Below are 27,043 nucleotides of genomic sequence, written 5' to 3'. Positions count from 1 at the left end.
GAAGAAGACGACGCGTGATAGAATGTTTATCAATCAAAACCATCAACTTGATAAGCCAGTTATTTTAACGAGTTGGCTTCGCATTCCAGTATTTAGCCATTTTCTCCCCAGCTGCCAGCTAGACGGCAAAACAAGGGGCCCCCGAGAGCCGCATCCTGCCAGGGCCGTGTGCGCGGAGGCCGGTTGCTGTGCCCCTCGTGTCCAGGCCCCCCGTGCCCCGACACTCGCTCTGGCTCCGTGTTGGCAAGCGGCCGCTTTTGAACGCGATTCGTTCTTCTATGTCGAGGAAGCAACTTTTAAAATGTATTATTATTTGTTGCAACACACATGGAAGGGTCTGAACACTGGCACTATGTCCGAACTGACCTGGCTCCTGTTGCCCAAGTTCGCATTTGGGCCGCGTTGGGGCTATGCCACTCGCCAAGCAATAGACACTTTGGTGGCGGTGGGACGGGGAGTTCCTTGGGGGGGTGTCCTCACACACAAACCTGCTGGAGGCTGCACTCGCTGCAGTGGCATCTTGCTGGTGGCAAAAACCACTTCCGCACATGTTTCTTATGTTTATATCCATGACGTGCTTTATATATATTTTATACTAGCTTTACTACCTGGCTTCGCCCGGGACTTGGATTCTTGTCTGGGATTAATTTTATATTCCCTTCTATTTCACTGAAAAACCCTGAAAAAAATTGATGCTTGCATGAAAGATCAAAGCCGAAACAAATCAATTTAACTAAATCGGATGTTTTTCATTGAAGGAAATTAAACCTTAACCCACTTATACGTGAGGTCGATTTCGGCAACTCGGGAAGGGAATGACGTGGCGAGCTGAAATTAGTCACGTTCCCTTAGAACTTCCAGACAGCTACGCCGCGGAGGGTGGGGGGGGGAGATGCGTGACGTCAGCAGGCACACTGCGTGACGCTTACGCATGCGGGTGACATCACAGTTGTGACATCACACGCTCGCTTATCCATTATTGCGACCCCCCCCAAAATACAAAAGTTTATTTTTAAACTGTTTGCATGGTGTACAGTCTGGAAGCTACCCACATGCCAAATTTCAAGTTTGTTGCATGTCGGGAATTATGCTAAATATTTCGAACAGACATTCACAAATTTTTATTTTCTATATCGATGTCTATAAGAGTGGTAGTGGCCGCCTCACAATCGCAAGGCTGCGAATTAAACTTTTGGTCGGGTGTTTTGACTCGGCAGATCATCCTTTGGGGTCGATAAAAGTCTACTACTTTGTGAGGAAGTCAACAGTGGTTGTCTTATGGATGTACTCTTCCCCTACCACAGGAATGTGGAATTTCCACAACTGACTCAGCCCTGTAAATTAGAGATGAGCCACGCCTCGATGCTTCTTTGCGCAAGAAAATGGCTGACGATATCAAGTTGAGTAAAAAAAATGTGAAACACATCACGATTATTATTGTTACTTTGGTTGGTTTCCCTTACGAGGAGACTGTTCCCTGATGAGCTGCTGCCAGTAAGATGATCATTGCACCTCGAGGTGGTACCACGGAGAAAAAAACAATCTCATAAAAATGAACATAATTTCACAGCGTTTATCTCGCTCTACCTGCTACTGTCTCTCTGTCGTCCACTTAATTTAACCTTAAAAATATTGTGGGCATCATCATGTGACATTGTTGGTAGTTAATCTGTTAAAATATTCACTGAGGCAGGAGCTGTTTGGCCGTTGTGGAGGATGAGTAACTGATTTTTTTTTATTTTCTAAAGTATGCGTTACTTCTTGCAGAGATGATGCCAGTCGAAGAGCGGCGTTCCGTCGAGTTGCAGGCGTGGGCGCGTTTGTGTCCCAAGGGGGTTGGCTCGTTGGGGCTGGGAGAGGTTATCCAGTTCGATGCCCGCGGCAGGCACGTGCATGGGTTTGAGATGAGTTGATAAAGCCCTGCACTGACCTTTCTCCTGGTGGCTTGAGATCGCCAAGGCTTCCGCACTGAGCGGAAGTTGTTCATCGTCATTAACAAATTTGTTCGGTCGTCTCCTCAGAACAAAGCCTCCTTGTGAGCTTAGCTGACTGGCCATATTGTGTCCATGCCTCGGATGGATAATTCATTTTAAAATACAGTGCATGGCTCCCAATCCGTCATTAAATCCAGACTCTTAATCATGACAGCCGCTCCTTCATTCCTGTTCCGCCAATATGCATCACGACTAGCATGCTGCATCCAGCAGAATATAAAGGACTAATCGCATTTTCTTCCCCGTAATGGATTATTGTAATACACGGCGTTAGTCGCCGGTGTCAGATGAAAGTAACATCTACCAAATGGCATTGCTGCTTTCAACGTATTGCGTAATGGACAAAGGATGTATGCCGTCCCTTTGTGCAGAAGCACTGTCATCTCACAATGTGATGCATTTCGGATGAGATTGTGTGTTCTTGTGCGATTGCTATATTTGTACACAGCAGTCACCAGAGCCAGTTAACCCATAAAACCTCATCTGCTGCTGCATGGCCGGGGAGCCTTCGTGGCTGCAAAGGGCACCCAGCCTGGCACAAGCGCGGTCAAGACATCACTTGCACGAAATTATTTTTTTACCACTTCCGTCCGCGCTTCTTTCCCGCACTGCGCACTTGTCTCAGTCACAGTCTTGGTAAGCCCACAAGCTGCTAACCCCTAGTAGCCACAATGAGTCAAAAACAAACGTTGCTGGAGAGCTTCTTTGAAAAAGGGGGAAAGACTCAATGATGACCCCCCCCTCCCGGTCCGTGAAAAATTTGTCTTCCACGAAACCGGTCCCTGGTGCCAAAAAGGTTTGGGGCCGCTGCCGCAGGGTATCCGCACCCGATGCAATTTACATCGGCATCGTGAAGGTTTCTCATGGAAGTTGGCCAATCATAGGCATGACACTTCTTTCCCAGCGAGCCAAAACACGAGAGACCACATAGTCAGGGCTTCCGGGGAGATTATTCGCCACTCGCATGAAACAACGCAAGTTCCATTGTACTGAGTGCATTACTTAAAGCAGTGCAAGTTCAGGGAGTAAAGCCCTTGCGGTATTGTGTGAAACAGCTTCTAGACTGGGCATGCATCACTGCTGAGTCGGCTGCATGAGCCAGAGTCCTAAACCTCGCCCATTTCCGTTCAGTATTGAGAGAATGTGCAGCAGATGTTCGCCATCTGAACGTAATAGCTGTGTGGACTATAAGGTAGCGGTTCAGACCAGGTCTGTTGCGAGTTGAGCCGAGGTGGGTCCTCACGACAGTGCCTGGCCATTGTTTAAAGCCGCGCCCACACAACAACAACAATGCACCGTTGCCACGAGCACGTGGGTCACGTGGGTCACGTTCGTCTGCACCATTGTTGGAAGTTTTGGAACGTTAATGCGCTTGCGATGACAGGCATCAACGCAAAACATTAACCGAACCGCTTTCGCCAAGTAAACTACGTCGAAGTACAGTACAGTCTTTCTTGACCTGCTCTACTGTATGTAAAATCAGCCTTTAACGACATATTTATTACAGCTCTCAATTTACAATAATAGTACTGTATGTAATTGTATTAAACCCATTCTTACGTCAACCAAATTCATTGGTAAAAAGGTCTTCCCTTTTATAAAGCCTGTCTGATTTGTTGTGCGCTTTGCAGTTTTTCTTTTGACCCACTCCTGATTTTCCAAGTGTGTGGTTCAGGGAAGCCCCAAGGCTCTGGTGCAGCGAGGCCTCTGTGTGAGGTTACTTCGTCGCAAATGGCCACCCGCAAAACTTGACTTCTGATCACAGGCTGTGTTTAAGTTAACCGCACAACAATCACGAGAAAGCCCATCCTGCAACAGAACATGGCCAAGCTCAGTTCTTTGGAGCTGGTGGTCTGGCTAGAACTGGCAGCTTTTTGTTCCTGCATTTCTGTGCACACCTTGTGTGTTGCGAAGCCTGCTGAGTGCACTTAAGAATTATTGTATTCTTAAGAATTGGGTGTTGGCTCAGAATAAGTTTGCTCGTGTAAATTGAGCCGATGCTTCAATTCTTACTTGTGACAGCCCACGTCTATTGGGAGCCGGTTCCAACGGCTCGTCGAGGTCAGACATGTTGGGGTTTGAATGAAGTCCAATATGACTACGGCATCTAACAGTGGAGCAATGGCAGGTGTGCAGGAGACAAGCAGAGGAGGATTGGTAAACAGTTCTGCTGCATGGTAGGGCCATCTATAAAAGACCATGGGTTCGTATTAGCAGCTCAGCCACTGCATCATCATCAGCAGCCATGGTCTATCCACTGCTCGATTCCACTGCCTTCCCAAGCCGCCGCCGCCACCTCTCACACTCCTGCGACGCAACAACCAACCAAGCACCTGCACTGTTTCATATATGCCTCTGATTAGCACCGTTGGCTACGCACGGTGCGAAAGAAGTTCAACGTACATACTGTAATCAGACAACTGTTTGTGCCTGGCACACGCTCGTGTAGTGTGCATGTGTGCCGGTAACAAAAGCGGCGTGTCAGTAATTACGCGCCTATGAGCAGCGCAGGAGCGTCGGAACCTCTTACTCTTGTATGGGGCCGCTCTGGCCCGTGGCTTCGCAATTACTTCCTGAGCATTCCACCCTCCCCCATCCTCCCTGAGTGGCGGCAGAGGGGATGCTGAGAGGCGGAAGGGTTCCCTGCAGCTCGGCAGTGTGGGTGCCCCCACGGCTTGCCTAGGACTGCTGCCAGCGGAAGTCTCGCTCTGAGTCGTATGAGCGGCGTCACCGTTCCAGCAGCCGCGTCGCCCCCCGAGAAACTGCTTAGCCCCCCCCATCCACCCTCACATGCACGTGGCATGGTCAGGCATATCCCTGGTAGGTGGGACTTGCTGACTGTGTACTTTGAAGGTAATCTAACTGCACTCGAGGGATGTACTCGGGATAGTTCTACATATTTTTTCGTCAGATATTTTATTTCTGTGTGACCTAAATCTCAGCGTCGTAGTTAGACATTTAAAATGTGCGTGGCTAAGTGTCATTATGTGGTGTGCTACATGTCAGTTGAGACCCTGAACATCCTGAAAAACGAGATGTTCCATCTGAAGGGATTTTTCCGGATGGAAATGTAGTTAAACAGAATTCATTGACTTGGACTCGATGCACATTGAGCTCATCGCGTGGCTCGTTCCCCTTAATGCCGCCACGTACCTAACCCACAAGTACGCACGAGGCGACGTTACTTCCTACAGGAGCTGCGGCACCGCTCGCTGCCTCGAATCTCAGCAGCCGGTGGCTGCCGTGATTTACGCTGCGAAGATGAATCGTTGGACCACGGGAAGTCACGAACAAAACACCTCGTGAAAGACCTCACGCAGAGGCTCCCTGGATTTCAATATTCCGTGAAGCTAATGGGCCACAATTCTAAACCACATGCACACAAACCATGGCAGTGGAGTAGATGGGGAGGATTAATCTTGATTTGAAGCTTTCGTGACTGCAGGAATCCACTCTGGTTTTTTCGGTAAAGTCACGTAGGTATAAAATAAAATAAATCACATTTTATTTTATACCTACGTGACTTTACCGAAAAAACAGAGTATAGATGGGGGGGATACTTGATGATACACAACTGTAACATTAGAAACTCTCCGTTGTGCGACTGTGGCCACCCAGAAGAGAGCGTGGGGCATCTCAGGAGCAACTCAACGCCCGATTCACAAACACGAAGGGAGGGCATCGTCACAGCGATGCACCACCACCACTCAGCAGCTCAATATGCAATCATCTGGCTCATCAACCACCTCAATGTAAAATGATAGTCGTGGCTGTACAGCAGCATCAGCCATTCGTTAAAGAAGAGGAATCCACGTTTTCTTTGTTTTTAAGCGATGAAGTTAAGATTGCTTTTCATTCATCTTTCAAGTGCCTTCTTTCACCGCAGGCCGCGTGCTTTACACATGCTTTTCTTTGTTGTTGCAGGTGTACATCATTTACGTCAGCTGGTCTGACAACTCCTCCCACACCATCTACAGGAGGTACAGCAAGTTCTTCGACTTGCAGGTAGTGGCGCCGTGCATACCTCTCGCTCGGCACAACCTGGATGTCCTCTTCTCATAGCGACGTAAACACGCGTCTCCCTCTCTTTAACGGAGACGGACACGTGCACAGTAAAAATGATAAGATAAGGATTGACATTGATTATATTCACAAGCCCTGTCATACCAAAGCATCTGAGGATATCCTAAATAAGACAATACCAGGGGAAAACAGTATGCTGATTATTTACCCAGGAAATCCTTGCCGAGTCACCGTATATTTCCTGGAGGATCCTGCGATGGATGAATCAGTACGAAACGCCAGAACGCGACAACCTACGTGTCAAGCTTTTCTGTTTCCTCGACCGATGTTGAATGAAGGATTTGGCAAGCCGATGCTACGTTGCTTGATCAACATCGTACTTCTGTGTGGCTCGGCCGGCCTTGGCGGCGGTCGGGACCCTGCAAGTGAATTTAGATCCCTGGGTAGGTGGCGTCGTAACCGGATCCATCGCCACCACAAATTAACCATCACCGTGGCAACAACCAGTCGGGTGGCTCGGCAGTGGAGCGAGCGGCTCACCATCTGGAGGTCGCGAGTTCAAACCCCGGTTGGGGGTGGGGGGTTGACTCGGCTCATCATCTCTCTGGGGTCAGTAAAAAGCGTACCACTTTTTGGGCAAGTCAACTTTGGATAAACTCTCTTCCCCGCTGTAGGGGCCGTAAGCTGGCTCAGGGCTCTCACGAGGAGATGAACGCTGCCTCAATGCTCATTTTGAGCAGGGCATGACTCTGACATTTGAAAAAGATTCTTCGGTGGAACTTGAAATTATCATAAACTCTTTCCTGGGAAGCCTGAAAATCTGTAATTCTAGAAGCAGCTGCGATGGAACACTTTGAATGGTTTCTCAAGGGACAAAGAAGCCTTTTACAAGATTCGGAGCTCTCTGATGTCATCTCTTGGATTGAGAGATTGTGCGGCGTACACGCTTGCCATGTAACTCGCATCTCATTGTGCTGTATGATCATTGCACTTTGACGATTTGTTATTTATTTCTGTTGTGGCCGCGTGCGCCGATTTCACTGTCCCTGCACCATGCGGCGCCCTGCAGATGCAGCTTCTGGACAAGTTTCCTGTGCAGGGAGGTCAGAAGGACCCCAAGCAGCGCACCATCCCCTTCCTGCCCGGTGAGACTCACCCTGCACACGTGAGCAGTTGCGGTTATGAGGGCTGTCGATACGGGGACTTTGAGTGAATTGTAAAACTTACGAACGATTTTAGTTTATTTTTAAACAATAAAGTGATCGACCCGTCACTCATTAAAAGCAGTCCTTTCATGCAACGTTATGGAAACCACTTTGTGGTACCATTTGGAACAGATTTTTGCACTTCCTTATTTAAGTTTGGCTCATTCCCAGTTGATTATATCTGACAACGAAGTCTCGAAATAATGCTGAACACACTCAACTCTGCCACCCATGAGAACGTTTCTGTATTGATGCATCAACTCTTAAAGTCCTTTTGTGTCCACAGTTGTTGGGATGAAATGTGATCGGATTTCAGGAAATCCTTTCTCGGGAGTTGTGTAAGTTTTACATCGGGAAGAGTGCAACTTAGGCATTGAGGGTGTGTCTCTGGGTGTGTCTCTGGGCCTCTGTTATGTTTTGGTTGTTGCCATGACCTCGTACAGTCAAGAGAGACACTCGCAGATCTATAGATATGCGCACACACACACACGTGTGCACACACACGCATATGCATACACACGTGTGCACACACGCGTATGCACACACGCGCACACACATGCGCACACACACACACGTGCGGACGTTTCCTCAGAAGAGTTTCCTCCCCTCGCTCGGTCCAAAGCGAGGCCTCCTCCCGCGTGCCACGCCAGGCGCTCTTCGTTTCCCCAAGCCGTGGTTTTTGTAGCAATTTGCGGATTCTCGAGGGGCTTATAAATGAATGAAAACATTTTAGAGTGAAATCAGCTGGGAACCCATTGAGATGCAGAGGCTCTCTTTTGCAGGACACTTGGAAAAAATACAGGGAACGCAGAAAATAAATAACTTGTTTTGGAAATACTTTTCTAAAAAGAAAGCCACAAATGTTTTACGAGAGAATTAAACTAAAATTGGGCTTGAGAGACATAATAATAATTGGTGAATAAGCTCGGAAAATATGACGATTTTTAGTTGGATACCATCAAGATAAAGGGACGGAGAGTGATGGTGTGTTGATTAGATCACGTGCGCAGACGTACAGAGACACACACACACAAGCACATGTCCTCCTAATTGTGAATAAACTGGCAAATCGAGCAGGATGAGGTTTTCATTCCTCCCGTGGTGGTGGTGGTGGCGGTGGTGGTGGTGGCGGTGGCGGCTGTCAAAGCGCCGTGCACCGAGGCTGGCTCCTGGACTCGGCCTCCCGCTCCACAGTGAGCGTGTCAGTGCCGAGTGAAGTCTCAACCCTCCTGGCCAGCCCTAGAGGTTCCACTCGCCTAATTACAGGCCCACTCTGTGTTAATTCTTTTACACGTATAAAAAAGCTACAATGTTCATGTATCCACTTTAATAGTTGCACGTGACGTCATAAGTTTTGGTGGCAGTGCTTATTAATGGGATACGAATTTTGGCTTGCAGTATGATTACAGTACTGCAGCGATGATATGTTGACCGGATTATCTCTCTGGGTCATCACATTCGTGACGACCTGGGCATTTTAAATTAAATCAATAGCTGCTGCTGCTGCTACCCACTAATCCATTTAGGGAATTACCAAAGCGCTCGGTCTGCAGTGACGTGTGCACCCCACAGAACGTGTAACATTCACCACAATCGTTTCACCAATGTGTGCGTGTGTGTGCTGTTGTATGAAAAACCCTACACCTGAAAGTGATCCTTATCGAAGTTATAAGTATGAGTGACCTTCTTAATGCTGCGATTGTGACGAAGGTCTTTGCAAGGCGACGTAACTTGACACAATCCCACGGCGTGGAGTGAGTGGCATCGCCGCCACTCCGCTGTGAACCCGCAGTACCTGAGTTTGATTCCCGGTTCTGGGCCCCCTCCTTCACCGGCCCCTGCACTGACCAGCATGGTGAAATATGGTCATCAAACAGCACCCATCACATGGCATGAGGGAGGCCCTCTTCCATCAGTGGGCTTACAAAGAGGGCTGAGAAATATAATTATGATTTTTCTTATTAGGGATCCCCATAATTGTGGTCTTTTACAGTTGAATTGCTCCTCCTCGCTTCTCTCAAGACCGGTTACTTGAGAGCTTTTCTAGAAGCAAGTCGCCACTCATCGGTTTCACCTCGAAGCCTCAAAACGACGGCTTCCCGTGCGGTTAGAAAGCGTCTCCAAGCTACGCCTCATGCACTGTTCATTAAACGTTGTCGGCCACTGAACCCCACTCGCCGCTGCCCAGGCAACCCCCATTTGGATCGTCTCCCCGCGTTACCGAGCCCCCCTCGCTCCTCTCTCGAGCAAGACGACTCGTTCCCTTGGCTCGCTACGGAGCCGCGTCCGTCCGTAGACGGCAGAGACGGCCCCCGTGCTGCTCCTCCTCCTCCTCCCAGCAGCAGCAGCGTGCGTCTGGGCCGCTTCCTGGCTGCAGCAAGCACAGGAAGGTGGTGCCGTCCGCTGCGAGGACGGTCACGGCACTGACACCTTGGCCTTTCCCTGCTCCGTAAACAACATCGCAGTCTCTCTCAACACCCCCCCTCCTCTCCCCACCCCCATCCCCTCCCCCCCTTTATTGCTGAGTTGGCGACGCTTGTTCCTTCAGCTCGCGATGCGTGCACGTCACGGCGTGTGCAGGAATCGTCGACGCGCTGCAGTGTGGACGAGTCGCAATGCAATCCGTGCCCTGCGACGCAGTCGCATCCAGCTGGCGTGCGATCCTCAATGGTGTTGTGATGTCTGTGCCGTGTGCACAGCCGGCTGCAGTGAACCCTACAGCCGGTGGCGGCCTCTACGTTCACTGCAGTGAATTGAATCATCGCCTTAGATGGAGACATTTTGTAGAATTTTCGGGAGTGCACGGTGGATGATTGGACCCCGCTAGTGAACACAATGTCTTGCTTTGACATTGCAACTTCTGGTACTGGCTTTTTTTGTTTAATCTCTCAGGAGCTTTAACAGCAATTGGAGTATTCGGGCCAGCATGCAGTATTCATGGAGTGGCTGTTAAATCATGCGAGTGCTGCCAAAACTCACGGTGCCCACAATAACTCAGACGTTTGGACAATCATTTAAAGTAGTTTCTGATTCGCGACTCCGGCCGTCCGTGTAACGCTGATGCGACATGAACATCATCAGGATAAGTACGGCACTCTCAAACGTCAACAGAGTGCGCTGTTGACAAATGTCCGTTTAAATAACGGCAGTATGCTGGCATTTTCAATCATCTAATGATTTGCCCTTGATGTTGAAGGAAATCTGCAGCTTTCTATCTGTGTGTGTGTGTGTGAATGTTTTTTTATTATCTTGTATGTGTTGGGGCTCTCCGAAAGTATTGCCACCTTGCATTCCCCGCTTAGTAATATTTTTTTTAAACCTGAATTTACAAATTATACAGCATAGTTTTAGTAAAAATAGTAAACTGACATGAACACATTGTTTAAAAATAATAATCAAGAGTTATATATTTAAACATTTAAACCAAAGGCGTGCACGTTTGCACAGGGACGAGATTGATCAGCATCGCGCAACGACTTGCGAGCGGCGTTCCTTCACGGCACCGTGATGCTCGCACGGAACGGTTGTCCTCCGAGCTGACCTTTAATGAATGGGGTCAAAACTTGTGACGCCAACTCAGAGGAAGAGAAGCGTTGACGGCCTGCAGTGACGTCGCGTGGCACGGTGGCGGCACGGCGACAACGCTCGCGCCTCACGCCAACAATGCCCGGGTTCGATTCCCACCTTGGGCGCCTTTCTCTCCTGAGTCTGTGCTCTTCCATATTCTGCGTGGATTTCCTGCCATTGCTAAAACAAAAACCCACACCCAACGTGACTGGTGTTGGTCAAAACATCCCAATGCTGAAAAATTACTCAGAGCAGCAGCATCGCCCCCAACTGTGAAAATTTGGCAGGACCCTCCTGAAAAAGAGGCTTGAGACTCAGGCTCGATAAAGAAAGTGTGTATAAATAAATGAAAGCATAATAATCGGCAGTCCTCGGTAGATATACACTGTTTTTATGCAGTGTGAAGCTTACAGTTCCACAAGCTAGCCATGATCTCACTATGCAGCGTGTCGTTGATTTGTAATCACAACTCGCTGATAGCTGTGGAGGTGAGATCTTGCTTACCATCAACTCCTCCAATGCACAACCCAATTGCTTGGCAGCTTTGTGTCAATTAACACAAGGCCCTCCCATCCCTCCACGAGTGATTATGGTGTTGTTGGGAGGGTGATGGAGTTTGTGGATAGCTTTAATTTGCTAGCTAAGGTCTGCATCGCACAAGAGATTCATCACGGATTCATTAGTTGATTAGCACAGCTTTGAAATGGCCAGGCGCGTCTCTCTGGACAGTCTGTGGGTCTATTTAATGGCAATCACCCCTGCTCCCTGCTTGTGAAACAGCTTGCTCTGTGCTGACTTGCAATGTTTAGGCTTGTGTGCTGTATGGGCCGTATACTGCACAGGGCACAGGGCACTCGCCACACGCCCAGCGAGATGGGATTAGCGTGCAGCGCAGGATGGAGAGGAACAGAGGTTGTGCGTGGCCTAGAGCCGTGCAGCCTTGCCACTCGCCAGCACCCGCAGTTTGGGGATCGGCCTCCTGCGTGATGGATCTGTGTGAATGACGCTGTTGGTGGAAGGTTACCAACGACAGGAGGGCAGCTACCCCCAGCTTGAGTGCCGATCGGTTTCCTAACAATGCCTCCGTGTGGCCGTGGTCAATTAGGCGCGACGTTGAGCACCGGGGGCACCCGGGGACCATTGACACACGCGAGAAGAATGCCGCTGGGCGCACTGCTGTGACCTCGTTTGATTCCAGGATCAAATGGGCGCTTGACAAAAAAAAAATCCTGCGTGTTGCTGGGCTCATGGGGTAATTGTGTGTCTGTGTGCAAATCAGATCTCGTCTAAACGCGAGTTCGTGTGTGTGCTGCATATCGATGTGGTGAGCGGTGGTGTAGCGGTGTTAGCACTATGCTGCGCTACGAACCCGGTGACCCGAGTTTGATTCCGGCCTTCTTAGGTGCTCGCTAACAGCACTTGCCCCAACAGTCTGCCAAGGCTATAAGGGATATCTCTGTCTTGCGTATCGATGTACCCAACAATAATCTCTTTGTCAATGGCTCGCCAACTCGAAGCGCCTCACGTGGCACCCCACTCAGACATCTGAAGGGCACCCCCAGCGACAGCTGCCCCTGTGCAGCGCAAGGCGACTCCGGCCAGCAGTCGGGCATGAACCCTGCCAGGAGGGGAGGCGATGATTGCTATGTTTAATTCCAAGCAAACGATTTGCGGCGTGTACATTTTTAGAATTTTCGCAACAACTCAGAAGCGACCTGGCTGTGACAAATGATAGCCTAACAAAGTGGCTCATCACGTGGAAATGTATCACAGCCAATTACTCTAAACGCATGTTTCTAAATGTGGAGGACCCGGAGGTCAAATCCACGTGACGACGGGGAGAGAGACACCGCAAACTACAAATATACAGCAGGCGTCAGGGTCGGGATCGAACCCACGCACTCCTGTATACCAGGCGAGGTCGTGAACATCTCGCCACTACGGCACCTGGAGATAGTTAACCTCTCAATGACGGCCGCCTGTGTGCTGCTACTGCTGCTTCTGCTGCGTCTGTGACTGCAGGCAAGATCCTGTTCCGGAGGAGCCACATTCGGGACGTGGCTGTGCGGAGGCTGAAGCCCATAGACGAGTACTGCAGGGTGAGCAGCCGACGCCAGACACGCGTGACGACACGCGTGACGACACGTGGGACATGCGTGACGCAGCACGACACGTGTGACGATGCGACTCACCGGACATCAGAGAGGATTGGGGGGCAGGGGTTTCAGACACGCGTCTGGGACACGCGTCTGGGACACGGCTGTCGTGGCCTCCGGTTTGCGGGGCTCCCCACTGCTTCTCGACGTTTGTTGACCACTGACGGCCAAGAGGGGGGCACACTCATTCTGACTGTTGACGACAAAATGTATCATGAACCTGAAATCCACAGGATCTTTCGTCAAAGGCATGCAGGCAGCATTTTCCTTTCAAAAGTTTAATTTTCATGACTAGAAATAGTTAATGTCTTTCATCCATCTATACTCGGAATAACACCAGCAGTTGACATTTACTTAGCAATGTGTTTAATGCCATGAATAGTTTCTCTACGTTGTTATCTCTACGCTGTTATCTCTACGTTGTTGTCTGTAGTAGCATCCTTCAGCCTCGCATTTGTAAGGACTCGGCCCATCAACCCTCGTGGGGGAGTGGCGGTTGGGGTGGGATGGTGGATAAAACGAGTTCCACTTAGCGGGCAGGGAACAGTGGCCTTGCTGTGGAGGCGCCGGTGACTGTGGGAATGCGCTGCCAGCAGAGACAATAAAACGATTGTGGCCGCTGTGGGATCGTTAATGCTGCCGCTGCGGTGGGGCTCGGAGCGTCGCTCAAGAGCGTCGCGTGCGCGCAGGCGTAAGCGCTTGTCTTGGCCGTGACCGATAACACGAAACGAGCGTGGCGCCTGCGGGGTGTGCCGTCCGCCTTGCGCGCACGCGTACCGCTGGGCAACGTAGCGTCGCCCACCTCGACACTCGCGCGTGGACGCGCATCAAGAGCTGAGGGAAGGGATTGACTCCTCTCGTCAACCCACGACACCAAATTTTTACATCCTAATTTATGAACTCTGACCGCCCCTGGTATGCGTGCCTCTGTAGTCAAAAGATTAAATTACAAGCACCAAACTAGCGCTTGGCATCTTCACAGGCGAGGCCGTGAGCCGGCGCTCGCGGCTTAGTTCACCTTCTGCTCTCGTGTCGGCGTTGCCTCTCGGAGCCTCGGGCACGCAGCCGAAAGCCCTCGGAACCCCCGGCTCAAGAATGCTGCGAGTCCCCCGTGCCGCGCAAGGCATACATCCTCCCTTGAGTACCACGTCAGCTCACTGCTGCTGCCGCCTCGGTGACTCGGGCGGCGAGTAGTCCACGTTGCCCTGGAGCTCGACCGGCATCAGCGTTGTTGAGAAGCCCACGTGTCCGTGCTACGTAATGCCGCTCAGATGTATCGGCTCTGTCAGCAAGTAATGGGGCTATTCTACTCGTACATTAAAAATCACAAACGTATTCCTAAGAAATGGTGTTGGCTCGTCAACTATGCAGAGCAATACTTCTGTCTTCCACGCTGCTCGTAAATAGTCCATAATACCGTTTTTTTGGGGGGTTGGATCGCATAAATATATAAACGTGTCGTTAAACCCGCCACCACCCGACACAGCCAATGAGTAAGGTTTGTTACGTAAACAGAACATGCCAATTCGTTACTAGTACAGCACACCGGCGTGTTGGAGAGTAAATCCACAACATTTACAATTGTCTGCATTATGAAGGGCAGCAATATCACTACACTGATTAAATATTCCACTCTATTGGCTTGTGGTAGATTTGGATTAAAATAAAATCTTTCCTTTTAGAATTTCCATTAAATATTTAATTGGCAGATGCTTATGGAAGGAAAGTGTTCTAGTGCCATCCACAACTAATCGTATGAAGCGTGGTTTGAAGACTCTTGAGCGAGTTATGCTGGGAGACGCTGCGGACAGATTCACGCGTTGATGTGGATGTGAAACGTTGTCCCTGGATGGGGCGGCTGGCGGACAGACGCTGCTACATCTTGGGGTATGTCGTCAGAGTGCGTCGAAATAGTTGAGGAATTATTTTAGTTGAAAATACATCGGGCAATGTCTAACCTCATTATCATTGTCTGTCATGATCAATCCGCTGCTAGATGAAGGCCCCCCCCCCCGAGTTGCATCGCCATCTGTCACGATGTTGCGATGTGGTCAACGGTTGTGAGCCGCAATCGCGAGGCCATTGCGCGTGGCACCAAGCCATCGGATGACATCAGTTCAAATGCTCGCGATGCATTCCATCGTTGTGAGACTACTATTATTATTTAAAGAGATGATGTATATACGAATTATGCGCTGTTACGTTTGACGAGTGGAGAACACGTGCAGCACTGTACAGTTGAGACAAAAACAAATCGTAAACAATATAAACAAGACACTAAAAACTCACGAAAAATAATCAATTATTGTATCAAGTTGCAACCCTAAATCAGTACAATTAATTGATTACTATCAAGTAGTTTGAGGTTTTCTCATGTGGAGCACTGCTCACAACTGGGTGAGACCGCTGTGTGGTGAGGGCCGGGGTGCTGCTGAGGAACCGAACCTTTTCACAAAGAAGAAGCTCCTTGCATAGAATGGGCAACAACGGAGGTGATGTGTGTCTTCTATAGTAAGTGAGAGGATCGGCTTGGAACAATAACGTGAGGAGTGTGTTGCACTTGCTCCGCAGAGGCAAATCAAGTTTGCCTCGACAGCGAACAGATTTGACCACTCGGTGATCATCGGTAAAATGTCGTGAGCCGGACGCAGGAATCTGCCTTCTCCTGCAACTTTCAGGAGAGTCCAGTTGAAGCTATGAACGTGGAGCCTCAATTGCATGAGTTATGATCAGCGTGTAAGAATCTACAGGGTTGCCTGTGTGTGGAAAGTAGACCATCACCAGTGGGCAAGGAGTGTGGGGGGATGTGCAGCCAGCAGACGGATTCCTTCACTCTGCACCGTGTGATCGGTGCAGAGTGAAAGCAGCAGCAGCAGCAGCAGCAGCAGCACAGCAGCAGCAGCAGCAGCAGCAGCGTGACCTCTGGGTGCCCTCAGGAACCTCGTGCTTTGATTCCCTTCAGGCACAAACTGGCTCAACAGGGAGCCCCTCAGTCGCATGCATGCGGTAGAAGCAGCCCGCTCGGGTGTTACATCATCATCAACAGCCGTGATTCATCCACTGCTGGACGAAGCCCCCCTTTTCTTTAAGCCGTCGCCACCTGCCAATATCCTGCGGCGTGACAACAAACGCTCGCGAAGCTGACGTGAGCTGGGGGGCCCCTTCACTGTCGTGCGTTCGGCCTGTGGGTCGGTTGAGCCCCCAGGCAGCCTCGCTGTGGGGCATCGGCCCAGGAGGCGTCGCTTCGCCCACCCTTGTTCGCTTCGCCCACCCTTGTTCGCTTCGCCCACCCTTGTTCGCTTCGCCCACCCTTGTTCGCTTCGCGACGAGCGTGCGCCGGCGTCGAGAGGCGCGGCGATTGTGCCCCTGCAGGCGGCGGCTGCCACCTCGGCAGAAGCGGCTCGTCGGATCGCTGCCTTCGCTTTGGCCGCCTGCGCGTGGCGCGGACGCTCGCGAGGCGAGCCTGCGCCCTTCCAGCGACTTGTGCGCGGTCTGCAAAACGATCCGATCTCGTGAAGCCACTCTCGAGATTGCGCCGATGGCGCTCGTAGGCAGCGCCGAGCGTGACCGATGGGGCTGTCTGTGCGGTGGGAGCGGCCGGCCGGTCCCGGGGGAGGGCGAGGGGGAGGGCGGCGGCGGGGATCGCGCGGTTTCATCTCCCCGGCGGCGGTGACGTGGCGTTGCCTGCACCACGGCGTGCACCGCCAGATGTTGTTGTGGTGGAGGGGACCAGGGCGAGACGAGTGGCTCGAGGGGGGGGGCTGCTAGAGGTGGGGGCTGGCTAGAGGGGGGGGCTGGCTAGAGGGGGGGGCTGGCTAGAGGGGGGGGCTGGCTAGAGGGGGGGGCTGGCTAGAGGTGGGGGCTGGCTAGAGGGGGGGGGGCTGGCTAGAGGTGGGGGCTGGCTAGAGGGGGGGGCTGGCTAGAGGTGGGGGCTGGCTAGAGGTGGGGGCTGGCTAGAGGGGGGGGGCTGGCTAGAGGTGGGGGCTGGCTAGAGGGGGGGGCTGGCTAGAGGGGGGGGCTGGTTAGAGGGGGGGGGCTGGCTAGAGGTGGGGGCTGGCTAGAGGAGGGGGCTGGCTAGAGGAGGGGGCTGGCTAGAGGTGGGGGCTGGCTAGAGGAGGGGGCTGGCTAGAGGAGGGGGCTGGCTAGAGGAGGGGGCTGGCTAGAGGAGGGGGCTGGCTAGAGGGGGGGGGCTGGCTAGAGGAGGGGGCTGGCTAGAGGGGGGGGGTTTTTTTCCCGGTGCTTGTTTACTGCACATGCAGTTCATTGCAACATCGCTAAAAGAAAAAAAGACACAAAGTTCTAAGAAACAGAATATATTTAAACAAAATTCCTGGACGCGTAAAGCACAGTTTGTTTTTCCTCACGTTCAATCAAACATGTTCACAAATATTTATGTTTTCATGAAATCGTGTATTTTTAAATAATGTGTGTGCAGCTTTGGCCATAAGTCCGATACCATTTGCAGTCGTGTTCGCTATATTTCCCAGACCGCACTGCACGCGCGTGTTTGTGGGCACAGGGGAGTGGTAGTGCAGCGGTTAGCGCGCTACGCAATGAACCTAGCTCACGGCCAACACCAGTAATGATTATCTGAACCGGTCCTGTGCCTCCCCTAGGTTGACTGGGCCTCAAATGAGTACCCGGTGCTGTGTGTAAACATCGTCACTTGGGAGAAAAATGCGGTCGGGCGTGCTGCTGGCCACCCACCCCGTCGTGCGCTGTGCCGGCCTTTCACAGGAGCTCGCTAACAGCACTTGCCCCAACAGTCTGTTTAGACTCTGCGGGGGGCATCTTTGTCTTTGTGCGCACAGGCACTGGTGCAGCTGCCCGCGGAGATCTCCCAGTGCGAGGACGTGCTCCACTTCTTTGAGGCTCGGGCAGAGGATCTCAACCCCCCCAAAGAGTAAGACCTTCCCCCGCCTGCCTGCCCGCCCCCCCCCCCCCCCCTGTCTCTCTCTGGGTACCAACATAGACCACTCTGGACCACAACTCCTCCATCTGTCAAGCTGACGCTGTCGGCCGTCTCGGTCATCTCAGCAATCCATGCCACGTTGTTTGGGTTTTCTGAAAATGAATAAAATAAATTCTTAGTGTGCATTTCTCTCGGTAAGCTGGAGACACCCCAGGGATTGCGCTGAAATGTTTAACAGATGGCAATTTACTTTCCAATTTATTTTATTCTCCAATTTATGTTCACATTAAAGTCGATGCTGGACAAAAGCATGCCAAGTATCTAAGCGCACTTCTGATGTAATCAGCACGTGTGTGCGTTGCACGGCGAAGGGCGACTAAGCACGCGGTGGGATATTGGCTCCCCTTACACTGTGTGATTACATCCACCCTCTACTGTACTGTCCAATTGTGCCTGAGCGTCATCACCAGAGGAAGGCATCCGCATTGAGAACTCTCAGCTAGCGGCGCACCACCCTGTGTCCTTGAATAGGCCTGGACGATGATGGCGCAGCACTACGTTGGAAGTCGGTTATATAGCGCTCCTCACTCTCGATCGGGTCACATCATCCAAGTGCCCCACAAAGAGGACTCTTTGCTTGTCAATCAAACTTCATTCTTAATCACCCGTGAAGCGTCTCGCTCTTGATCATCTGTTGCCTGCTTCCTCGTGGCGGAATGGCGAGCAGCAGTGCACGCAGTTCGTTGCTTGTGATCTCGCTCTTGGTGGGGGTGAAAATGATTCTGCTTCGTCTGCATTTCTGCTTCCACGGGGAGTCTGGCAGCACAGAAAGCAGGTCGACGTAGATCGCGGCTGCGCGCTCGTGGGTGGTCGAACTCCAGTGAGGAACAGCGCACTCGGCAGGATCTCGCGCGAAGACTCAGTAGACATCCAAAACACTGCGCTTGTTTAGTTTGGAGGGTAAAGAGAGCTTTTATATCCACAGATAAACATGACAATGCCTGTCCACGCAGCGGCTCGGCCAAAACGAGGCAATGTAAAACCGCGTCTCCTCTGGCATTGCGCTGCCAAAGACGGCGCTCAAGTGCTCCGAGAGAACCAGTGGACTCGAAAAAAAAACTTGGAGCGCTTTGGCGAGGCGCGTAGTGAACTTTCACCGCTCAGCGTGGACACAACGCCTTCCAAATGTTTTGTGCGCCGAGTGGAAAGCGTGACTGGTTGTGGACGGCACCGCGGGTCTGGCCGGTGAGGTGGGGAATGGGGAGGGGAGCGACTGGGGCGGGAGACGGGAGAGCATTATGGGCTGCTGGCAGAGTGAGGAGCGGGGATTGGGTGAGAGTGAGGAGAGGGGAATCTGGGGGAGAGTGTAGGTGGGGAGTAGTGTGCGAGGGAAGGACATGGTCGTTGAAGGTAGTTAGAGAGAGATGGGGGTGCCGTGTCGGGGTGAGGGTGGCTAGAGAGAGATGGGGGTGAGGGACAGGCCTAACACGTGCGATCGTTTCAGCGCGTGCTGGGTGTGTGCGGCGCGTTCTCATCTCGCGCGACTCTTTCTGTTCGCTGCAGCTAATGCAACGGCGTCGATCGATAAAAACGCAATTCTGGACGATGCAGGTTATTATTATTACGTTACATTCGCCTCTGTAATTGCATTAAAGAATCCTGTTGCATTAAAATGTCTAATTTGTGAAGTAGATCTGGATTAAAATAGATACGTAAGCGACAGTGATTAATTTTTTTACCTCGCGTGCGGGTCATTTTCTAAAGTGGAGCTCGCGCTATGAATTTGACTTTCAAGTGGCCTCCCGCTTCGAGCGACGTCCCCGAGCCCGGGACGGGGACCAGCTCACGGCAGAGCGGGCTTCGTGCCTTGAGCGCTCGCCCACCCGGCGTCTCGTGACAATCGCCTTGCCGAGGTCGGAGCCACCTCTCGATATTTATGCAAATTGGAACCGCAGGCTTGACTTGCGTGTGCATTCAGAGCGAATTTACATTTCTTATTAGGAATCATCTGAACAGGTCACACATTTTCGAAAGTTACACCGCAAATGACTCGCTTGGGACCACATGAGCAGCAACATCGCCCCCTGCTGTGAAACCACAACCAACTACGTCTGTGAAACGGAGCGCCTGCGTAACGCACACCGACAGCTGCTGCTGCTGTTACGCACTGCGACCTCGCAACCGCAGCAGCGCGCGATGCGCTAATTAAATTAAGGCCGTTCCCAGGGGAAGGGGGGTAGGAGAGGGGGGAAGGAAGCAGGGTCCAGTGGGACGTGGGACGTGCCAGATGCTGTCCTCCCACCCCGATGCGTCGCTCGTGGGAGTTGCCCGTGAGCGCACGGCACTGCATGCTGGGGGGGGGGGGGGGGGGTCTGGTGGCGACTCTCCTCAGCTGGTGGATGTTGAGGTGATTATGGAAATGAGCAGCTGGTGAATATTCACTCTCCATGACTCCTCTCTGTGAGAAATGGCAGTGGCTTAGGGAAGCCTTCATCAAGCTGTGGGTTGGTCATGGCTAATGATGAAAGTGGCTGAGCTGCCAACGTGGAGAGATTTCTCAATTTCACAGCTGACGACTGCCTCTGTGCAGATGACTCAACTCCACCCTCCCTTTTCGTTGGTTGCAGGGTTAACTGATTTTTTTTATTCAACAAAAAGCAAAAGACCTTCCATTGTAATGAAATCTGTTCTTACAAAATGTTAAATCACCTGCGTGATTGCATAATTTACAAAGACTCTCTTAAATATGCTCAAAAACTGTAATGTCATTCCTATTATTATTCTTAATATTGCGTTATTTTGTTCAAATTTACGTACATTTGAGTTTACGTATGATTATGTAATTTGTTCAGCTATGTAACTTCCCATGTAGTTTTCCACCATTGCCGCCCCAGCGAATGCCAGTGAGGACTCGTGGAGTTGGGAGTAACGCTGCCTCTCCCTGTCTGTCTCTCTGTCTCTTTGCCTCTCCCTCTCCCTGCCAGGGACGCTGGCTCCAAGAGGAAGCTCGGTGAGCACCACGGCTCGCTCACCCGCACACTCCCCACGTGCTCACCGCACACTAACCACGTGCTCACCACACTCCCCACGTGCTCACCGCACACTCACCACGTGCTCACCACACTCACCACGTACTCACCGCACACTCACCACGTGCTCACCACACACTCACCACGTGCTCACCACACTCCCCACGTGCTCACCACACTCCCCACGTGCTCACCACACTCCCCACGTGCTCACCGCACACTCACCACGTGCTCACCGCACACTCACCACGTGCTCACCGCACACTCACCACGTGCTCACCGCACACTCACCACGTGCTCACCGCACACTCACCACGTGCTCACCGCACACTCACCACGTGCTCACCGCACACTCCCCACGTGCTCACCGCACACGCACCACGTGCTCACCGCACACTCCCCACGTGCTCACCGCACACTCACCACGTGCTCACCGCACACTCACCACGTGCTCACCGCACACTCCCCACGTGCTCACCGCACACTCACCACGTGCTCACCGCACACTCCCCACGTGCTCACCGCACACTCACCACGTGCTCACCGCACACTCACCACGTACTCACCACACTCCCCACGTGCTCACCGCACACTCACCACGTGCTCACTGCACACTCACACGTGCTCACCACACTCCCCACGTGCTCACCGCACACTCCCCACGTGCTCATCGCACACTCACCACGTGCTCACCACACTCCCCACGTGCTCACCGCACACTCCCCACGTGCTCACCACACTCACCACGTGCTCACCGCACACTCCCCACGTGCTCACCACACTCACCATGTACTCACCACACTCCCCACGTGCTCACCGCACACTCACCACGTGCTCACCACACTCACCACGTGCTCACCACACTCCCCACGTGCTCACCGCACACTCACCACGTGCTCAACACACTCCCCACGTGCTCACCACACTCACCACGTGCTCACCACACTCACCACGTGCTCACCACACAGCAGCATCCGCGCCGGTCAAGGTAAAGGCGCAGCCCTGCACACCACTGCCGGCCGGAAGTGCCGTTCACTCGAGCAAGTTCTCGACGGCCCCTCTAGAGAGGCTACTTTGGCCTACTCCTCCTCCGCACTGACGAGACGTCTTTGGAAGGCGGTGGGAGTCCCCACACTCTACCTCGCCGCACGCGACCTGCCAATCGACAAACTGCGGTGGAAACTTGCGCCGTCGTTTCGGCTTGCCGCGGCGGAAGATCCAACCGGCCGCCCCTAGATTGCAAGCCCGGCGCGCTGACGCGTCGCGAACATTCCCGTCCTCTTTAACAATCGGAGCTCGGTCGGCCTGGCTTAGCCTCGCGGCCACGTTCCCACGGGCAGGAGGAGGCCTGCAGCCCCTCGGGCCCCTCGCGGCTGTTCGGGGATCCGCTCGGCTCGCGAGGGAGACACAATTCCGACTGGGAGTGCGGCGACCTCCGGTGGCAGCCTGCCAGGGGTGGCAAGGCGCCATCGCGGGATACGAATCGCGAACGCTGCCATCGGTGTTTCCGTGCACGGTTCGCGTGCTCAGAGCATCCAGCCGGGCGGGCCCAGCGGTGGAGTGAGCGGCTCGCGATCGGGGGGGTCGCTAGTTCAACTCCTGGTTGGGATGGGGGGCGTTGACTCGACCAATTATCCCTTATGGGTCCATAAAATCATTACCACTTTGTGGGGAAATCAACAGCGGTTGTCCTATAGATAGACGCGCCCTTGCCATAGGAATGTGGAATATCCGCCGCTCTCTCGGGGCTGTAAACGGGAGATGAGCACCGCCTCGATGCTCATTTGAGGGAGATGGCTGTGACGACGCTGCATCGCTACACTCCTCCGACTGCCGGTGGGACGCGACTGCGGCCGTTGAGTCTGGCGTCACCGTAGCTCCGTGCCCATGTGTCGCCGGGACGATCGAGGTAACGGCGGTTATCCTCTGGACAGCAGGGAATCGTCTTCTTTGATCTTTGATCGCGTGAGCCCATCGCGCCGGTAAACGATAAATCACCGCCCTTTGCATTCGGCGATAAATAAAGTGATCCGGTGCAGATTGTGTCTCTCCAACCAGGCGAGCAGAGCCTGCTCTTAGTCAATTCAATTATTGTATCCATCACTCGTGCTCACTGCCAATCTGCTCTTAGATCAAATGAATCCCCGTCCGTCCGTCCGTCCGTGTGTCCCTCCGTCTCTTTGCATCGTCGCGATGCGGTGGAGGAGTGTACCCCTCCTCCTCCCGGGCAAGTCCCCGCCGCTCCGATCGTCCTGCCCCCCCCTCCCCCCCCCCCCCCGGCCTTTCACCTCTGACGAGCTGCTGCCCCCGTGAGAAGGAAAAGGGAAGCCGAAGGGAGGGCAGTCGGGGCAGAGGCTGCGAGCCCTGGCGGCCGAGTCGTGCGCCGTGGGTGCGAGTTATTTATTAAACGACTTGAACCGGCAGATGTCACGGAGATGATGATGAGAATGATGGAGAACGGAGTCGCGTGGAGGCCAGAGGAACCGAGTCTATGGGAGTCGTAAATCTGGCGCGTGGAGAGGGCGGTGGAGATGCTTCGTTTGGTTGTGACCTCGACACGTGGAGTACCATGGCCCAGCACGTTGCCCTCCGCTACACTCGCAGCACAAGCAGCGTCGCTCAACGATGCCGGAACCGTGGCGTGCACGGCTCCCAGGGAGGGTCGCCGCTGCGGGGCACGCGGTCACCGCGGTTTCATCGCGGCACGTGGCGGAGAGCGCAAGTGGTGCTTCTGCAGGGTGTTTTTTATTTTCCCCAGCTAACCCCTGAGGGGTCTCTTCCGTGACCTCCCGTGACCTCCCTGCCTGCGAGCTCTTGCCACCACATGCCCCCTCCTACATTCTCACCCAGTGTTCGCCTGTGTACGCGTCGTACATGCACTTTGTACGCACTGTGCACTGCTCTCTCAGCTCATACACCGACTTCCCAGCCTTGTCTCAAGTGACACAAAACAATTCTTCTCAAGCGCTAACCCATGACCCCCCATCCACCCACCCCTTGTTCTCGAACCTGCTCTTGTCACGCGTGCCACTTGGAACCTCTCGGCCAATCCCGTGGCCTCTAGGGCCCTGGCACTGCGCAGAACAAAATGGAGGCTCCCTCTTGACTGCTGCGCGTGCGTTGGTCGAGACTTGGTTTAGTTTATTAATAGTAATGGGGATTGGCTAGCGGCATCCTCTGTGTACGCTGACCAAGCGCCGTGGTTGTGTGCCCGCCGTTGTTGCCGCCGCCGCCACCGCCACCGCCAGGATCCGAGGGCATCGCGGAGGCCCTGGTGCTGGAGCAGTACGTGGTGGTGGCGGAGTACAAGAAGCAGCAGAACTCGGAGCTCAACCTGGTGGCCGGGCAAGTGGTGGAAGTCATCGAGAAGACCGAGACGGGTGGGCGAGCGCGGGGCCACGCACGCACGCGCTCACTCGCGCATGCACACACTCGCTGACTCACGCACTCCCTCGTGTGCGGTGGCTGGGTCACGTAGCCCGCATGCCCAGCCACCACATGCCCAACCACCGCATGCCCAGCCACCACATGCCCAGCCACCGCATGCCCAACCACCGCATGCCCAGCCACCGCATGCCCAGCCACCGCATGCCCAGCCACCACATGCCCAGCCACCGCATGCCCAACCAAGCAGCATGGTCAAAGGAACGTTGGCATGGCGTGGGGAGGCCTTCATCCAGTAGTCGATTGACAAAGGGCTGTAAACTATCAATTATTCCACCTTTTTGAGACGTTAATTTGGTTAAATGCTCGTCGTTGTGCATCACGTAGGTTTTCCAATATTTTTTCCCAATTCACGGATCCGTGTTCTCTCTTTGCAACAAGACTCCCAGCGTGCAGCACTGACGATATCGCCCCCTGGTGCGAGCAATGCGGACCGAACGCTCACATTTGTGAATTGCAAGGAGGAGGTCTCGCCCGCGTGGTTTGTGTGCCGTCTGTCTGCGCAGGCTGGTGGTTTGTGAGTGCCCAGGAAGAGCAGGGCTGGGTCCCCGCGACTTACCTGGAGCCCAGGGATGGATCCCAAGATGACCTGCTCATCCAGAACGCCAACCCGGGGGAAGGTACCCGCACAGCCTGCACCACCGCCACCACCGCCACCACCGCTACCACCGCCACCACCACCACCACCACACAGAGTCACAAGTGGATTCCTGCTGAAATGAGCATTGACCCGGTGCTCATCTCCTTTTCACAGACCTCAGCCAGTGGTTGAAACTCCACATTCCTATGGCAGGGGCGATTCTATCCAACGGACAACCACTGATCACAGAGTAATAGAAATTGTGTTGACCCTGGGTGGATGATGGGCCAATTCAAACCCCAACCAGGATGTGAACTCGCAACCTTGGGCTTGCGAGCCGCTCGCTCTCCCGCTGAGCCGCCTGGCTTGATCGCTCCGTCCCATCGCCTCGCGGATGCTGCACCGCCGCTCCCGTTCGTGACAGCCGCGGTGCAGCGGTGCAGCGGCGCAGCGGTGCAGCTCCCCATCAATCCACGTGGCCTCCTGAATGATGCCGTGCGTCCTGATGGATTATGGGGAATTGAATCATCGAAGGGCCTGCCCGACCACATATATAAGCGACGTGTTATATTATCCTTTGATATGTCGATCAGCCTGTGGCTCTTTTGGACCAAAGAGATTTGTTTTGGCTCTTGACGTTAAATTTTCTCATTTTTCATTTCGTCGGCAATGTGGACGGAGAGAGGCGGACCGTGCCGGCGTTGTCACAGACGCACACTGATGGCGATGGTCACCCGTCCGTAACCGCTCGCTGCTCTCCCGTCTCGCCCCCCCCCCCCCTCCCCCCCAGAGGAGCGCTACACGGTGATGCACACGTACGCGGCGCAGGACGGTGACGAGCTGGAGCTGGACAAGGGAGCGCTCGTGGACGTGCTGCAGAAGAACCTGGAGGGGTGGTGGTTCATTCGGTGAGCCCCGGCACAGCCGCAGGCGCCACGACTCCACCCCCCACTGCCCCCCCCCGCCCCCCAACGCTGCAGCGACGCCTGAAAACCGCCAGAGCGGAACCACCGCCGGAACGAGCGAGCCGGCTGCTCCCGGCGGAAGTCGCGATCGCCGAGTGTGGACTGGTTCAGGGGAGCAGCCCCACGCGTCCCGTGGTCGGTTGGGAGGCACGCTGCTACCGCGAGCACCTGACCCGCACAGGCGCCCAACATCCGTGGCGATTGTCCAAATTGTTCCTGGGCCGTTCCTGGGTCGACTCGGCCTCAAATGAGTCAACATCGGTACTCGGGAGACAACGGCTGCCGGACGTGGGTCTGGCCACATCACTCCCCTGTGCGGCCTGCCGGCCTGCATAGGAGCCGGCTAACAGCACTTGCCCCAACAGCCTGTAGAGGCTACAGGGGGGATCTTTGTCCGCGTGTGTGTGGCAGTTACCAAGGCAAGGAGGGCTGGGCCCCGGCCTCGTACCTGCGCAAAGTGAGGGAGGAGGGGCCGGGGGTCGGGGGTCGCAAGCCGCCGCTCGTCGCCAAGCGCAGCAGCGAGGAGGGGGCCCCCCCATGGGGGGCCGGGGCCCCCGTGGGCGCGGAGAACGGAGCGGCAGCGCCCACCGTGGCGCGCATCACCCCACAGCGAAGCAGCACGGGTGAGAGCCCCCCCACTCCCCCCCCCTCGTGGGCATCGCGGGCCGACAACAACAACCGCCACTCGCCGTGAGGTGGCGGTAACGTCACCCTGGCGCTTGTGCCAGGCTAGGTGCACACACACACACACAGGTAAAGGGGCAGCCCTGAAATGTCTCACTCGAGCCCCTGCCGGCGGGAGGGCTTCCGCGAGGATTCCTACAGGGTCTCTCATAGAGGCTATTTTGGCCTACTCTTCCACACGGTCCAGACGCAATTGGAGACGTACGAATACCCACACTTTACCCCACGTGACCGACCTGCCTATTATCACCTGGGTCTCGATGACGCTGTGAGTCCAGCAATCGCCACCAGATGGCGAGCTGACGCTGTCACGGTCCCACACGAGTGAATGGAGAGAATCTCCCGAAGAAGAATTGTGAATCCTGAATCATCATTCCGAGGTAAACAAGCCAAAATAGTCATCATTTCAGTCGTAATAAGTGGTCACAAACAAATCTTTCCAGACATTCTGTTGATGACGATGATATTATTTGTGCATGTGTGT

At 53.7% G+C, this 27,043-nt stretch overlaps 1 protein-coding gene across 1 annotated transcript in view; it reads left to right on the top strand.

Annotated features, from left to right (window-relative positions):
* Nucleotides 1-27,043, top strand: part of SH3PXD2B (SH3 and PX domains 2B) — a 37,659-nt gene that overhangs the window by 5,781 nt on the left and 4,835 nt on the right. Inside the window, exons 2-10 of the mRNA XM_061552724.1 lie at nt 5,919-5,999; nt 7,087-7,162; nt 12,812-12,888; nt 17,757-17,848; nt 20,842-20,867; nt 24,135-24,266; nt 24,837-24,950; nt 25,701-25,818; nt 26,287-26,498. Coding sequence (XP_061408708.1) covers nt 5,919-5,999; nt 7,087-7,162; nt 12,812-12,888; nt 17,757-17,848; nt 20,842-20,867; nt 24,135-24,266; nt 24,837-24,950; nt 25,701-25,818; nt 26,287-26,498 — 928 coding nt within the window. The remainder of the gene's footprint in view (nt 1-5,918; nt 6,000-7,086; nt 7,163-12,811; nt 12,889-17,756; nt 17,849-20,841; nt 20,868-24,134; nt 24,267-24,836; nt 24,951-25,700; nt 25,819-26,286; nt 26,499-27,043) is intronic.

This window comes from Lethenteron reissneri, chromosome 17 (assembly GCF_015708825.2).
Source record: "Lethenteron reissneri isolate LAM-NWPU_2019-01 chromosome 17, ASM1570882v1, whole genome shotgun sequence".
In the NCBI taxonomy this organism is placed as follows: Eukaryota; Metazoa; Chordata; class Hyperoartia; order Petromyzontiformes; family Petromyzontidae; genus Lethenteron; species Lethenteron reissneri.
The sequence above is the reverse complement of the archived record's forward strand: the minus strand, read 5'-3'. Positions and strand labels throughout refer to the sequence as shown.